The 15,984-nt window shown below is 37.5% G+C and overlaps 1 protein-coding gene across 1 annotated transcript in view; it reads left to right on the top strand.

Annotated features, from left to right (window-relative positions):
- The window catches only part of stard15 (StAR-related lipid transfer (START) domain containing 15), an 87,312-nt gene that overhangs the window by 58,462 nt on the left and 12,866 nt on the right, over window positions 1-15,984 (top strand). The window contains exon 2 of the mRNA XM_028812650.2: window positions 6,939-7,086. Coding sequence (XP_028668483.1) covers window positions 6,939-7,086 — 148 coding nt within the window. The remainder of the gene's footprint in view (window positions 1-6,938; window positions 7,087-15,984) is intronic.

Raw genomic sequence — 15,984 nt, 5'->3', positions numbered from 1 at the left:
CAGGATTAAAAATGTCAAGGTAGTGGGGACAAAAGGCAGAAACAGAGACTAATTTCTGCATTTTTAAATACTAGGGTGTTGTACCGTGTTATGAATGTAGAGAAAAGCCAAGCAAAATGACACCTTTTATTGGCTAACTAAAAAGATTACAATATGCAAGCTTTCGAGGCAACTCAGGCCCATTCTTCAGGCAAAATGTAATCCTGAAGAAGGGGCCTGAGTTGCCTCGAAAGTTTGCATATTGTAATCTTTTTAGTTAGCCAATAAAAGGTGTCATTTTGCTTGGCTTTTCTCTGCATTTTTAAATGAAAATGTAGTAGTGTGGATGTAGCCTAGGACAAAATGAAACAATTAAGAGTTGATGTTTCTTAACAAGCAAGTTCAATAACACATGTAGCAAAAACATGTTGCCTGGGCAATAATTGTTTCAGCAATGAAAACTGACATGTAATTAAGTACTTGCTCTCCAGGGCTGAACTTGAGGACCCCTGTTATACATGACAGTAGGGCTGGACACTCTTAATATCTACAGTGACCAGGCAAAAAACTGTTTGGGTCAAACCTTTCTCAAGATGCTTGAGGAGCTTCTGACTTCCATGTACCAAGTTCTTACTTAAACCAGTGTTTGACAGGTGAGAGGAAAATAAATGATAAGCACCATGACCACATGCAAATGTGTGTCTCAAGAAACTGTAAACCTGTAATTTTGTTACCTTTTACTAGATTTAAAATAACACATTTCAGTGCTAAATGCTAATGCGATATCCCTGCAGATGAAAAGGAAGTAGACATCTGAACGCAGGATATTAGTGTAGTGCTAAGGGGAAAGATGAGCCTTCAGATTAATAGAGACGAGACAAGTCCATCAGCATTCTCATCCACAGGCTTTCGTGAACACTGCTGGCTATTATACATCTATCATGAAATTAGTGTTGTTTAGTTTCAATAATTTGAGTCAATAAAATATACAGGTATGTCTTATTTAGGTGCAGGATGTGTTGAATTTCCAAAAAGGAATGATGAACGATATGCCACGCATACAGACATCCAGAGCATCTGCAAGCTGTCAGGTGATTGTCTTGACAGTGACACATTCATTTTCATGGTCTTTTTAAATAATATACTAGTAGTAAAAGTAAGCAACTGAAGTCATAGTCATACATCCATCTAACCATCCATCCATTTTCTAACATTTTGGAAACAACTTCATGCTTAATTGTTTTACTTGTCTGTCCCAACAGCAGCAGACACAATCAACCTGGCACGTGATACCAGGACATTGCACATCACACTCACACAATGGCAAACATAGACGTTACAGCTAATCTAACATTTTTTTTTCTTTTATTGAATTTATTAAAAGCATGTAGCATTCCATACAATCAAGTTAAACTTCACAAAACTGAATTCAATTCAACCCTTACCCATGAGAAAGAGAGGAAGGCCAACAGCCAGAGTAAAAATGTTTGAGAGTAGTATAGAGGGAAAGGTGTCTATCTCCCAAATATAAGTACTTATTCTGAAATATTATTGATTAGATCCTGCCAGGTTTTAAAAAAGCTTTGCACAGATCCTGTAAGAGAGAATTAGTTTTTTTTCCAATTTCAAATAGTATATAACATCAGTTACCCACTGACTAGGATTTTTCCAGTTGAGCAAGTTAAGTCTACATGCTAAGAGTGAACTAAAGGCAATTACAATTTGTTTGTCCTTCTTCACTTAATGCCCATCTGGGAGTACCCCAAACACAGCTGTTAATGGGTTAAGGCTGTCTGATAGGCATTTAAAAGTTTTTGTCCAGAATGATGATAATTTGGTGCAGGCCCAAAACATGCGGCCCAGTGAGGCTGGAACTTGATTGCAACGTTCGCAGGTTGGATCTTGCCCAGATATGCTCGATAAAAAATTTTAAGCTTTGCACATATGGAGCTCGAGTGAATTCTGTGCATGGCTGGCTTCCACTCCTTTCCTGAAATGTTGAGTGAGAGATCCTTTTCCCGCTGTACTCTGGGATCTTTAAAAGGAAGAGAGTTTTAAATGGTTTTATATATTATATCCTCAGGACGGATCAACATCTCTTCTGGAACAGAAATAGGAGGGAGGTGAGGAAAATTGGGCAGATTTTGGAAACATTGTGTTGATGGGAAACTATGTTTAGTGTGTAATTGTTCATAGGATGCAAAGCCATTATTTATTACAAATCTCTAAATGATTTAATCAAATACGTTTTCAAAACATTAAAAACTGTGAAAGTTTGAGAGGGAGGAAAAAGGTGGTGATCATATAGAGGTGCCACAGATAAAATATTCTCTAACTTGAATTGCTTCCTACTTTGGTTCCATATTCTGAGTGAATGAAGGACAATTGGGTTGTAAGTATATTGACGATAACTCGTATTTACTGGTGTATTTCTATTGTGGATCAAGCCTCTGTGTGGTCATCTATTTGTGTCAGTGTACAGGTTTTTATAACTCTTATGTTTGCCAGCCCAGTAATAAAATTGAAAGTTAGGTAGAGCCATGCTGCCTTCTGATTTAGGTCATTGTAGGGTTGCTCTTAGGATGTGAGGTTATGATTGAATCTAATTTCTTAAAAAAATTTTTGTTAATATGTATGGGGATGTTTTGAAAATAGAAACAGAAGCTTACGGAGGATATTCATCTTGATAGTATTAATTCTCCCTGCTAAAGTAAAATGGAGGGTGGACCATCTATGCACGTCTTGTTTTTCTAAGAAAATGTTAAGGCTTACTCTGTATTACTGTTTAATAAATATGTTGAAATGCCCAGAAGGATAGTTTTTTGTACTTTATTAAAAGATCATTTTAAACAAAAGTGCACTGCTTATGGTGACAAAGGTTCTCAAACAGAGCAGTTGTTGGTGCCTTTTAGATTATTTTAAAATTGCCCACCACTGGCTATCTCTCTCACCACTTCACCATCTAACAGCTAATGTGTGGTGAGTGTACTGGCACAGAGTGGGTGCCGTTGCATCATCCGGGTGGATGCTGCACATTGGTGATGGTTGAAGTGTCTTCCCCACCCTCTGTATTTATTTGAATAGCAAGAAAAGCGATATATAAATGTAATGAATTATTATTTTTATTGTTATTTAATTGTGACATTATAAGTTTATCAAGTTTCCATTACCAATAGGCAAGCATTATTAGTGCCATAACCTTCTTATTTTGAAAATGATGGAATAACAAGCTTTCATGTGATGTCTGCACTTTGTAGTCTTGCTTTACTTGGTGAGGGCACTAACTTGAAAGGCAATGGTTAAATGAAATTGTTCACTGCTTTTGGTTTCATCTACACTTGCTTAATATTTGTAACAAATAAATTTACGTTTTGGTAGCAGTTTAGTTTAGGTATAGCAAAAATGCATTTGTTATGCATTTACTGTTATGTAAGAAGACCTTAACAAAGGCTCTTTTTGGTCCTCATTACACTTATAAAAAATCAATAGATGGGTTATTCATTTCTGTGCAGTGTGGCATATTAATATGATGGTAAAATTACTTGTTAATATGAAGTATTCACAGGTCTTATACTAATTATGTAATATTAAAGAGAAACGTGTCTCAGTTCAGCCACTTCAGACCACTCCAAAGTAAAGTTGTGTTAGTTAATCACACTGCAGACATGAAGTAACACTTTACTGATGCTTTGTAAAGACCCAAAGAAGTGTTTGTTAAGATCTTGTGCATAACGGTAAATGAGTAATAGATGCATTTTTGCAGTTCCTAAACTAAAGTATTACCCATCGTAAATAAATCCAGAGAACATGTTGGGTGTCCTGCCAAGGATGGAGATGGAGTCCTTACCTGGTTGGGATGCCAAAATTGAAGGATGGACTAAATGGGGGCAATGCCCGGTCAAGACACCTTAAGATCCCTGTCCTGGGTGGGATGCCTGAAGAGTACAAGAACTGACAGGAGAGCACCGCAGTGAGCAGTTCATCCCCCACTTTAATAGGTGGCAGTGCCCCTCATATAGACTCCCAGTTTGGACACCTGTAGGAGCAGCCCTGTAGGGATCTCTGGTGGATGGTAGAATGCACTGCCATGAGAGAATTCCTCTAGCTTTCTCAAAACCTGGAACTTCTTCCAACTGTCTATGTCATGTCCCCAGAAGTACTCCCGGCTCTCAATAAAAGGGGCCGTGCTGTCTTTGTCCAGACAAATCAGAGCTGGGAAGAAGGCAGGCAACACTCAACTGGAGGAGAGCAGTGTGGTAGAAAGAGGAACAGTGAGAAAAGGAGAGACAACTTGCTTTTGTGCTTGTGTATACAAGGTATTTGTAATAAAACCCACTTTTATTGAATCCAAGACTGTTTTGGTGTGTTTGTGCTTGGGGCCCTGTAGCACCCCCTAGCCTTCATGCCATGTTTTTATTTACATGAGGGAAACCTCATTAATGCTAAAATGGCAATAATACATTTTATTCATATAGCACTTTTCCCATATTGAAAATATTTAATAAATATTCAGAATAGTACAGCGGAAACAGAAGCATGGAACAAGTCATTCATAAGTCTGAGTACAAGAGAGCTGAATGTTCTGTCACTTGGGATATATAGGGCACAAGACTACCAGCATTAGCGGAGTGGGCTCAGTTGATTGGAATGTAGTGATGCAGAAGATCACAGAAATGGTCTGGCACAAGGTCAGTTAAAGCTTTATAGGTAAGCAACAGGATTTGGTATACGACACAGAGCACCAGCGAACATTGAACAGAACAGGCATTATGTGCTGACTGCTGTGAGACTGAGTGAGGACTCTTTCAGCAGAGGTTTGATCTGGCTGGAGCTGAGATAATTTATTAGAAGTAATTAGGCTCCTTAAGGACAGCGCAGCCCATTAATTCCCCCTTTGTCACCATTTTACATGAAGGGAGTACTTGAAAAATTACCCGTAATGTGAGCAGGAGCTTCACACACTTTATTATAAAGGGCATTGAAAGGAGACAATGGACCACAGTGTACAGAAACTTGACCATTCTAATCTTTTATATTCACTGTACAATTAGTGCCAATCATGTCGTTCTCCTCACGGTCTGCTGCTTGAGTAATGAGTACACTAGAAATAAAGTGTTGTCCTGAGTTACTGGACAAATGATAGATTTGGTCACATGGAAATTAATGTGATCTGCACATATACAGTATAAAGAATTTGTAAGTTGTTAAAGGTGATCTGTCTTTTAAGAAAAAGACTAATAAAGCTGATTTACTGTCTATAATAATATTCATAGATTTTTGCTGAGCCATTCCAGGCAGAGTGACATCCATGACTAGAAAAGTAATTAGAAGATTACTTACATGAGCCAATACTGACTTTGGCACTCAGCTTTTTAAGGAATGAAAGTACCATACCATACCACTTAAGGCCACTTAAACCGGAGCATAAGGTGCAAGGCCAGAGCAATCCCCCAGACAAGGAACCAGCCCATCGCAGGGTGAGCACACCCACGCACAGACACTATGGCCAATTTAGCAATACCAATCCACCTAACCTGCATATTTTTAGGCTGATGGAAGAAACCGGAGCACTCAAAGGAAAATCACACAGACACAGGAATAACATGCAAACTCCATTTAGGGAGGACCTGGGACATGAACCTTGGACTCCTTACAGCAGAAAAGAAATTGAAACAAATTTTTCTGTTTAAAATGGTTCTGAGTGAGTAAGTGTGAGTAATTATAGTCTGCCATAAATTGACATCCCCTCCAAAGCTTGTTCCTACTTCACACCTTATGCAGCCAGGATAGACTTCAGCTCCCCACAACCTTAAAAAAATTGTTTTATATAACTTCAGTAATAGATGCATTGGTATTACTTTCAATATTTATTTCATAAAAAAATTTATTTTGTCATTTTTTTAAACTTGCTAAATCCAGTGTATTTTTCTGAAAAACCAAAACCTATCCATTTTTAAATTTCTAATAGACATACCTTTAAATTCAGCTGTTGGGACAGGTCATTTGTCTTTACAGGTGTATATAGCTGTGTATTGTCAGCGTAAAAATGAAAATCAACACCTGTTTCACAAATGATGTCACTAAGGGGAAGTATAGGACTGATCCCTGGGATACACCAAACTTTACTTCAAAAAAGTTTACCTCTGCTGGATGCCACAATCTCCGATTCACCTTATTTTGAGTAGGATGATTCTATACATTTTATACCACATATGCAAAAAAAAAGTATGCATAATCAGCCTTGCATAATTCATTCTTTCTTTCATTCATTTTTCAATTTAATGTATTCAGTCTGTGCCTGGATTTACAGCATGGCAGGTAGGAATCAACCCTGGACAGGAAGCCAGCCGCATCATTTTTTAATATTTTAATTTAATGTTGTTTCCCCTAATGATGGTGAACTTGAATTAAGAATAATTTTGCATGTGCTTGAGTAACTACAATGTTTCAGCGTAACTGGAGAAATGGTTTTGGGCAAATACAATTAGGAATAATGGATGGGAAATGTGCAACTACCCAAATAGTAAATACACTTTTAAGAGTACGTTTTACTTTCACAAGTAATAACAGAATAGGTGCACTTTGTTTAATGAGGTGCAAACGCCTTAACGCCTGGTTACCATTAAGTGCTGGCTGCCTGGCATGGATTTTAAATCAATTCACCAATATGCTATCAATGCCTTCTCTACCCCAGGTAATCAATAATTCATTTACTGATCACAATATTACAACTTCCCGTACCCAGTCTTCTCATTGTGCTGGTGTAAGCATCTTAAACATTCAATAACATAATGACCATTGTCTGGTACTCTTAATTGAACACACAGCCTGGGACAATTTGTATGAATTCTTTCTGAAAATCAATTGTGGTTTTGGTTCTTTCCCACCAATTGCTTTGCAGGAAGCTTTATCTACAGGAAAAAGTTAAATCTAAATGTTTTTTTTTTTCTTTTCTTTAGATGAGAATCATTTGCAAGGATGTCACGGCCGAAACCCTCTATGATGTGCTTCATGACACCAGCTACCGTCGGAAGTGGGATTCCAACATGATTGAGACTTATGACATTGGGCGACTAACAGTGAATGCTGATGTGGGCTACTACTCCTGTAAGCTGTAGCTTGGTACTAAACTGACTTATTGAAAGTAGTCACCGTAACCTTTATACACACGTTTGTATTTGTATTGTGACGCGTAAGTCACTGTCTTGCACCCCAAAAGGCTGAATCTCAGTACTTTAGCAAAACCAGCTTTATTCAACTTGAAACAGGAACAGCAGGATTATTTATTCTAGTGGAATCTACCACTCTCCTATACGCAGACATGGCAAATGGGCATAGTTGGGGCCAGGTCAGTGGCCAAGTTACACTGTTCCCTGCATTTATAATGTCCCTTGCATCACCCATCGGTATAGCATTATCACAATTGGCTCGTAGTTGTTTCCGTGCTGCTCTGCTGTTGCGCTGTGAACCTGTGGTTGCCTTGGTGACAGACAAGCAGTCCTCCACAGACGTGGCAGGTGCACTTCGCTGTGCCGTCCCTTTGCTGGGGGTCCTAAAAGAGTACAGAAACCTCACAGTATTAAAATTCTACAAGGTGATTCTCCAGATAAACTAAAAGCTAAGGCCTTTCCATGCCAGGTTCAAGATAGAATTGATGGTGCTCAGTAAAACTACCCAGGCTAGTTGCTCCTGTTTGTACATATCCACTACGCAACTTTGCTAAATGAAATTTGTAAAACAGTCATTATGGGCAGGAAGGAAGCTTTTTCAGATGCTGCAGGAACGTCATTGATTACTATTTAAAACTATTTGGATTTCATAAGCTTGGTAACTATAGTTAAAATGCAGGGGGTCTGTTAGATAGAGTCTGGCATTTCAACATGAAAACGATTAAGCAGAACTCCTCCCCTGTAATTATTGAGTGGACTCATTTTTTTGAACACATAATAGACGTGTTGGAGGTGCAATGATTAGCACAACCTTATACAACCAGAATAATGGGTTCATGGCTTTTCTGTGGGACTTCAGTTTTTCTCCCACATTGCAAATAATTTGCTTTGCCTGATCATATTCTGCAACATACAGTAGTTAAGAGTTTTTCAAAAAAGGAATGCCTAGTCACCCATGTCATAACTCATTTCAAGTCGTTTGCAGTTCTACATACAACAACTGTTGTAGCTCATTAGGTGTGTTGGCTCATCCAACTCAAAGCTAAGGCTACACTGACTCAGAGATGCCTTGATATTTTGTGCCAGGTCACCAAAATACTCATCATCATATTTTTGCAAGACAAGCTAATGTTTAGGAATGACTAAAACATTATATAATATTGTATTGATAGGCCATAACAAGGAGGTCAGGAAGTAGTTGAGACAACACAAAAATTTCGAGTATCACCGCAGTAACCCAGTTTACTTTTGAACTCAAACCAAAAAATGTTAGCATAAACAGTCCCGACAATCATGAATGCAGGCTTCAAAGGAACTGAAATGGTCACAACTGAAATTGCTTATATAACATTTAATTGCCCTCTCTCCTCCATGGTCCTCTTAAGATGATGCCATCTTCCTGGGATTCTATGTTTTATGTCCCCGGGACCAGCAGGGGTGGGACTTTCGTCTAATCTTATGGTTGGGCTTGGTTGTCCTCACTGGTCTATGGAAAAAGGAGAGGAGACCGTTAGTGACAACGCCCCCCTCGTTTGAGAGTGGAACTGCTTATCTTGGTTGAGCTGATCTGGTAGACCTCTGGGCATGTGTGACAGTGTATGAATTGTTCCTCAAGGCTTTAAGTTTTTTCACTTTGCTTTGTTCATATAAAGTAGCAACATATATGTTTTGTTGTTTATAAACTGAGACCTTCACCACTAATCAGACAAGCTATAAATTAAAGTGCACATTCATTTGTCTTTACATTAACATTGCTTTGCAATTTTTAAATTGAAATTACTGTTGGAAAATGCTTAATGGACACAGGGTGTCTCCTGGGATTTAACTGAACACCTTTGGCATGTATCTTATCGATTCATTACAAATTCTCAAAAATGAGATAATTGTAAAGCCTATATATCTTAAACTTACAACTTTTTTTATAACTTTTAGATATTTATTACATTGTTATATATTGCTACATATGTTTGTTAATTTTTTGATTTACAAGCCTACAAATTCTCAAAAACGAGATAATTGTAAAGCCTATATATCTTAAACTTACAACTTTTTTTATAACTTTTAGATATTAATTACATTGTTATATATTGCTACATATGTTTGTTAATTTTTTGACTCACAAGCCTTCACTTACATCTTACTACTCAAGCTCCTCAAGGTATAAATTGTGCTGAGTTCAGAGATTATATATTGCAGAGGATCAGCTAATTTTAAAGAATTATCCCGGTCAGGGGACTTGAACATAAAGCAGTGAATGTGTTATTTTTTGAAAAAAACTATTGCTTCATCTAGAATATATTGTTGTGGTAGGATTGTTACTGACTACTGACTGACTGCTGTGAGTTGTGTCCAGTTGACTTAATGCAAATTAACTTTTCTGCACTAATGTTCACTTCATTGCTTGCACATGCATAATGCCATTGCCCAAACAAGCTTGCTGTACAAGAATACATATGTTGATACATGATGCAAGATGCAACATGAATAATTCACACCACGCTAAGTAGTAAGCTAGCAAGTAGAACATATTGTAACAGTTGAGGTTGTTACTGACCTCTTGAACCCTCAGGTACCACGCCAAACACCAGGTAAAAGTCCAAGACTTATTTATTTTATAATTATAATGTGCACTAAGCACCCTCCACTCCACACTACTCATATAACCAACTATCAATAATCACAATTCCTCCACTCCCAGACACTTAGCCACCCTTCCTCCCAGCTCAACTCAGTGTTCTGGTCTCCCAAAGTCCTTTATATAGTCCATGACCCGGAAGCGTTTCTCTCTTCTGTCCATGTGACCGTGGACACTTCCGGGTCGGATAAAAAGCTCCTTTCTTCAACCCGGAAGCACGTTGTTCCTCCTGTTCACGTGACCAGGACGTACTTCCAGGTTATATCTATCTATCTATCTATCTATAGGGCACATAGCATTCCCCAAGCCTCCCTACAGCGGCTCCTGGTGGTCCCCATGGTATCCAGCAGGGCTGTGTATACAAACTACAAGGTCCATAAGGCCCTGCTGGAGTTCGGGGAACCACCATGCTGTTGGGAGGGCTCCACCTGGCGGCCTGGAGGTGTGGGCCGGAATATTTAGCCGGCCATCCATCACAATATGTAGTATCTGATTGAAACCCAGGTACTAGACATGAATACTTTATTTATTGTAGACGTACTCCTATCTATCTATCTATCTATCTATCTATCTATCTATCTATCTATCTATCTATCTATCTATCTATCTATCTATCTATCTATCTATCTATCTATCTATCTATCTATCTATCTATCTATCTATCTATCTATCTATCTATCTATCTATCTAAAGGAATACATTTTCCTTTTTATTTATGTTTATCTCACAACATTTTAGTTCTGCTCAATAGCAACATTTGTAGACCACGACTGACGTATCTGGTGCCTGGCATACTTACTGTACTTACCTACCCAGTTAAACTATTGAGTGAAGGAACAGAAGGAGTATTCTTTAGAGGGCCTTGGTCCTTAATGTTTGCCATTTAAAATAATTACATTAAATTTACTTTATACACTGTATGGTCACTTCTGCCTCCATTAAATTGCTCTATTTAATGTAGAGTACATGGAAAGAACACTTTAGAAAATATCACGCATGAGCGTTTGTGGATCAATCTCTGGGCTCATCTGAGGTACATACTACAACACTGGGTTTATAGGGGGTATTTGTGCTAAACTTTTCCCCTTTTGTTCCCTCTGCAGTACAGAAAAGACGCCCAATAAGGGCAACTCACACCGCCCCTTCCGGTGTCCCACCTGCTGGAAGGAGGCATTCCGTGTTAAACAGATCGCACCGCAGGAAGGAGCTCCTTTTGCTCTGGCCCAAATCATATGATTACCTAGCCTGATGGCTTTCCTTGTTTTTTTGATCATTTAAGATTTGCATTGGTGTGTATAGGAGCCCATTTTTTAAAATTTATTAAGTGAATTAAATGGGGATGCCTGTGTTGGCGCCCCACCATTTCTTTGTGGAACTTGAAATACTTTCCTCAGTCACAAAACCTACAGTAGCTATGAATTGCTGTGAATCAGCGATTACCACAAAGAAGGCTGTTATATGTTATGCATCGGATACATACACTGGAATTTCTATGGTTTCCATACTGATGACCTGTACATTAAATGTAGGTTCATGGAATGTCTCTGTTGATGAATACAAATGCAACCCAGGAGAACAAAAAAGAGTGTTCATCTTATCATTGCAAAATGCTGCGAAGAAATTCATGTGTTCTGTTTGCAGGATGTGTTGACAAGGTTAGAAAGGTGTTCTATTGTGACATTGATCCATATAACAAAAATGGATTTTCTGTCATTCCCAGTTCACCTGAGTAATTGTTCTGCAAGACTTAATGATCCAAAATGAGAACATATTAGGAATCTCACATGTATTGTTTTGTTGTTGAAATAAATTAAATGAAATATCACAACTTACTATTATTTGGTGAGGTGAATAAACTCAAATTTTACTTGTAATACTGTATTGTATAGACTATCTGTGTGTTTTAACAAATCTGCATTTAGTAGTAAGTATACTCTATACCTGAATTTTGACACAGCACTCTGCGCCTGCACTTGGTGAAGAGCGCTATACAAAAAGTTTGTTGTGTTGTTGTATCTAAACATAAAATGAGGTTAGGATAAAAATTAAATTGAAGATTCATAACCAGAAAATCTGAAAAGTGAACTGAAAATTTCAAATTCACTTATTACTGTTCTTAATCATGCCGAACAGTATAGACAGATTTTTAATGGGTAATCTGCTAGCACGTCATAGTTTTAATTAAGTACTTGGTGACTTTGCAGCTTACTATTCCTAAGAATCAGTTTTATGGCAGGGCATTTCAAGGATGTTACAGGAAGTGGCCGCTGAAGCGTATCATCACAGTCACCAAACAGTAGCTCACGTTTGGACAGTAATATTACTGACATGCAGCTGCAGACTTTCCACTAGAGGTGAATGATCAGGACACAATAAAAAAAAAACTCAAGTTTTGAAATCATACCCTCATATCTGTTCTGCCAATCATTTTTTTTCTCTTTAATATTAGTTTTAATACTTTAGATAGGATCTCAGCTGGGGAACTCTAATTTCCTTTTTTAATAGTATTACAAGAGAAGTAGAGGTTATAGTCGCTTATGGAATTTAATTTTCTAAACTTATTGTCTGAAGCTACACAGTAGAAGCCTACAGAATTTCAGGTTTTGCTAATCTAAAGGTCAAAATCAAAACACATTCCATCAGACCCATTTTTTTCTGTTACCAACAATATTAAAGTGAAACATAAATGGTCATTTGTGGGGGAAAAATAACTAAAAGTTATACACCCTGTGAAATAGAGGCTATAACTGAATTCAGAGTTAATCACTCACATTCCAAGGGATGAACAAAGTTAACTTACCTTCCCAGTGGCATCAGCTGTCTGGACTTGGATTAGCAACGTAAGACTTCCTTTTAAGTTTCTTGGCTGGATAGTTTAAGCATAACCAGGGTTCACTAGAAAGAAACAAATTATCTTATTGTTGAAAAGCACAGATCAGGATAGAAATAGATAAGAATTTCAAAGGCATGACTTTTATCATGTGTGTAACAGTATGAAATTATCATTAACAAGTGGAGAAACTATGACACCACCATACTTTGTAAGAAAGGTAGTGTGTAGGAAAGTTAGTTTAATTTATTTTACATTTATTTACAATACAATATATGCAGTTTGTCTAATTTTTACCCTCAGCTCAGTTTCTCTGGCATTCCCCTGGAGAATCCTTTGATTTAGTGTAGATTTTATGGTTCTGTCAACGATGGCAAGTAGTGGTGAACAGAACAGTTCACACAAAAGGAAATTCATGGTGAAACTCAGTGTTTTGCTTCACAAAATAATTACCAAAATGAGTAGTGCTTCCCCACAAGCAAAATCCATTTTATTAGCAAATTTCTATCTAATCTGCAGCCCTTTTCACCATTTTCAAAAGTATGGCAAAGTTTATTCTGGTGCATAACATGGTTGATACAGCTAGTTAGCACTTACTTGAAAGCACATCAAAATCCATTGGCCTGGCCTGGGTATTTAGCCACCCCTGATTCTCTGTCAGAATTCTGGCCTAAATGAGTTTGTAAAATTTGAAAATAGATAGAAGGAGCCCAGGAACACTGCATTGGGTGTTGGAGGGCAGCCAAGGAAGAAGACAGCAGTTTCAGCTTTGGAATAACCCATATGGAGCAATGATCCTTGCTTTCCACACAAAAAAAACCCCTAATTTTAAAGAGTTTCCCATTTTGCATGCAAAATTGATCTGAAACTCAGTTTCCCTGAGCTTTGCAAAAGGAAACACTGATGTTTTGTTCATCACTAATAGCAAGTTGTCCAGATCCAGTATCGATGAACCGTCACGCTACTGGCACAATACTGGACCACCAGTTTGAGGATCCTACAACCCAGGTTTACCTTTTCTTCAGAGATAATGACACAATTTTTATGAAAGTTTCCACTTTTGATTCATTTCACCAAAGAGCTCTTGATGATCATCCACATTCATTTAAACAAAGCTGGGTGGAGCACACATGTTCCTGTTTGAGAGTAAGGGCTTCGTCTTTGCTAATTGGTAAGGGATTCTGTTTTTGCTCAGTGTCATTTAATTGGAGAAATCATAAATGTTGACCTTAGCCATGGCAAGAGAGCCTAAAAATTGTTCAATATGGTTGTAGTGTTCTCCAGGACCTTGCGAGAAAGTGCATGTTTTGCTGTCAGAGAAATTTTGGCAGAGAGGACTGATTATTGCATATAGAAATAAAAAGCCTTAATGGTGTGAAGAGAGTTTCAGAATCATTTAAACCTCCTGTAAATAATGCCTTGCTTATGCAAAAATGTTAATTTGTATATTATTGCTTTTTTTCTTTCTAAAAAGTTTATCACACAATTTGAAATTTGCCTTATGTCAAATGTGTGTGTGTGTGTGTGTGTGTGTGTGTGTGCCTTAGTTCTTGCTTTGAACTCAATGCTCTTGGCATAGGCTTCAGCCCAACACAGGAATGATTTGATTAAGTAGGTCTGAGAATGTTCTACTGAATATAAAAATATTTACATATGGAATACTAAGTATTATACCATTTAATAAACATAAACCAAAATGGCAGTAATTGAGACACTTGTAAATGTATATACTTTATTTAATAATAAAACTTCCTTTATTTAACAGAAACGTGTTAGACTTGATGTATGCAAATCATCATTTTAATTTAGTAAGCGTGGGCACATCTTTGCGCTGGCAACATTTTGTAGAGTTACTAATCCATTTCACGCAGTAGTTTTAAGGAATTGTAGTCACTAATCCTCACACAACACCTACAGTTGTTTAAAATTTTTTTGGCACAACATCATTTAGTTCAAGTCACAATATTTCCACTGGGCTGAGTTTACCTTTTTCTAGACACTTTGGGTTATTGTTTTGCTGTAGTGTGCACTTTTCACTCAACCTGTGGGCATCATTCCCAAAAGCATCATAACGCTAACAACATTGTAAACGCCATCTTAAGACTGATTGTTAATTTATGAGTGCTTACCTCAAGATCCATCGTAACTAAAGTAGCACATTAAATTCTTTGTAATCTATGTGCTTCCTCACCCACTCATTAATTGCTAAGTGCTTCTTTAACTGGATAACTCTTGCGCTGACCGTAGCCACAGGCAGTGGTAGCCACACAGAATACTTTCAATTTATGAAAACTAAGATTTATACTTCAGATTATATTATTTTCATGATAAAATGCTTTGAAGCATTTACATTAGTACATTTTATAGCTACAGAGTTAAGTTCTTTTAAATAATTAATACTTTTAATAATTACAGATTTATAAGTTGATGATATTTATATGTTTTTAAAAGTTCTGAAGATCAGTGTTCTAAGGCTGCAGCCAGCTTCATTTTCACAGAGGTGTTTTCTTTCTTGCAATTGGTTGTGTGAGAAAGCGGGATGATAAAGGGGAGGACAGGAATTGGCAGTTGGTGCATTTGGATAGAGATAGTGTGGCTGCAATAAAGAAAGCCTACCCAGGAGACCATCCATTGAATTCTGTGTCTGTGTGTCCTACCACCACCAGGACTTGCACATTATAAACCAGTGGGATGTAGCTGAGATATATTCATACCTCCAGCCTGACTTGGGGTCTAGTTACACCTGCTGTAAAGTTTCTCTGCATCAAACGTACAGGCAATTTTATAAGCATTTAGGACTTTTTTACTGTGTAACATAATGTAATGCTGTGGTTAAGCAGTCTATTGTAATTGTTATTCTGCAGTTTATGTACATACGTGCTTTTAAAAGTTGTGGGATAACAATTACAATTGAGTAATTAATTATAGCGTTACACTGTATTACACGGTTAAGTACAAGGTAATGACACCTAGTTACTCTGTAATTATGTAAGTAATTACAGGGTAAGTACAATGTATTAGGGACACCTAATCTAAAGTGATACCCAAAATTCAACACATAGAGTTAATATGAGTTAACACCACAAGTTTCTTCCACAGTGGAGTACAGTGCCTCAATATCTCTGAGTCAGCAAGACAGAAGTAGATCAGCGTAGACAGGAATAAAAAGCGATTTCACACAAACACTTAATGGTGGGATGTTTTAAGAAAGTTTGCCATTACTAGATAAGCTTCATTGTAAATGTAGGGAGTGTGCCTGCTTCCTTCTATATACTCACGTCACATTGGATAGATAAACTGAAGAGCTTCATTTTCTCATAATATTAATAACAAAAAAACACTAGGTTAAGTGGAACACTTAAAGAGGCTCT

This window comes from Erpetoichthys calabaricus, chromosome 11 (assembly GCF_900747795.2).
Source record: "Erpetoichthys calabaricus chromosome 11, fErpCal1.3, whole genome shotgun sequence".
In the NCBI taxonomy this organism is placed as follows: Eukaryota; Metazoa; Chordata; class Cladistia; order Polypteriformes; family Polypteridae; genus Erpetoichthys; species Erpetoichthys calabaricus.
Note: the sequence above shows the minus strand (reverse complement) of the source record. Positions and strands in the feature narration are given on the sequence as shown.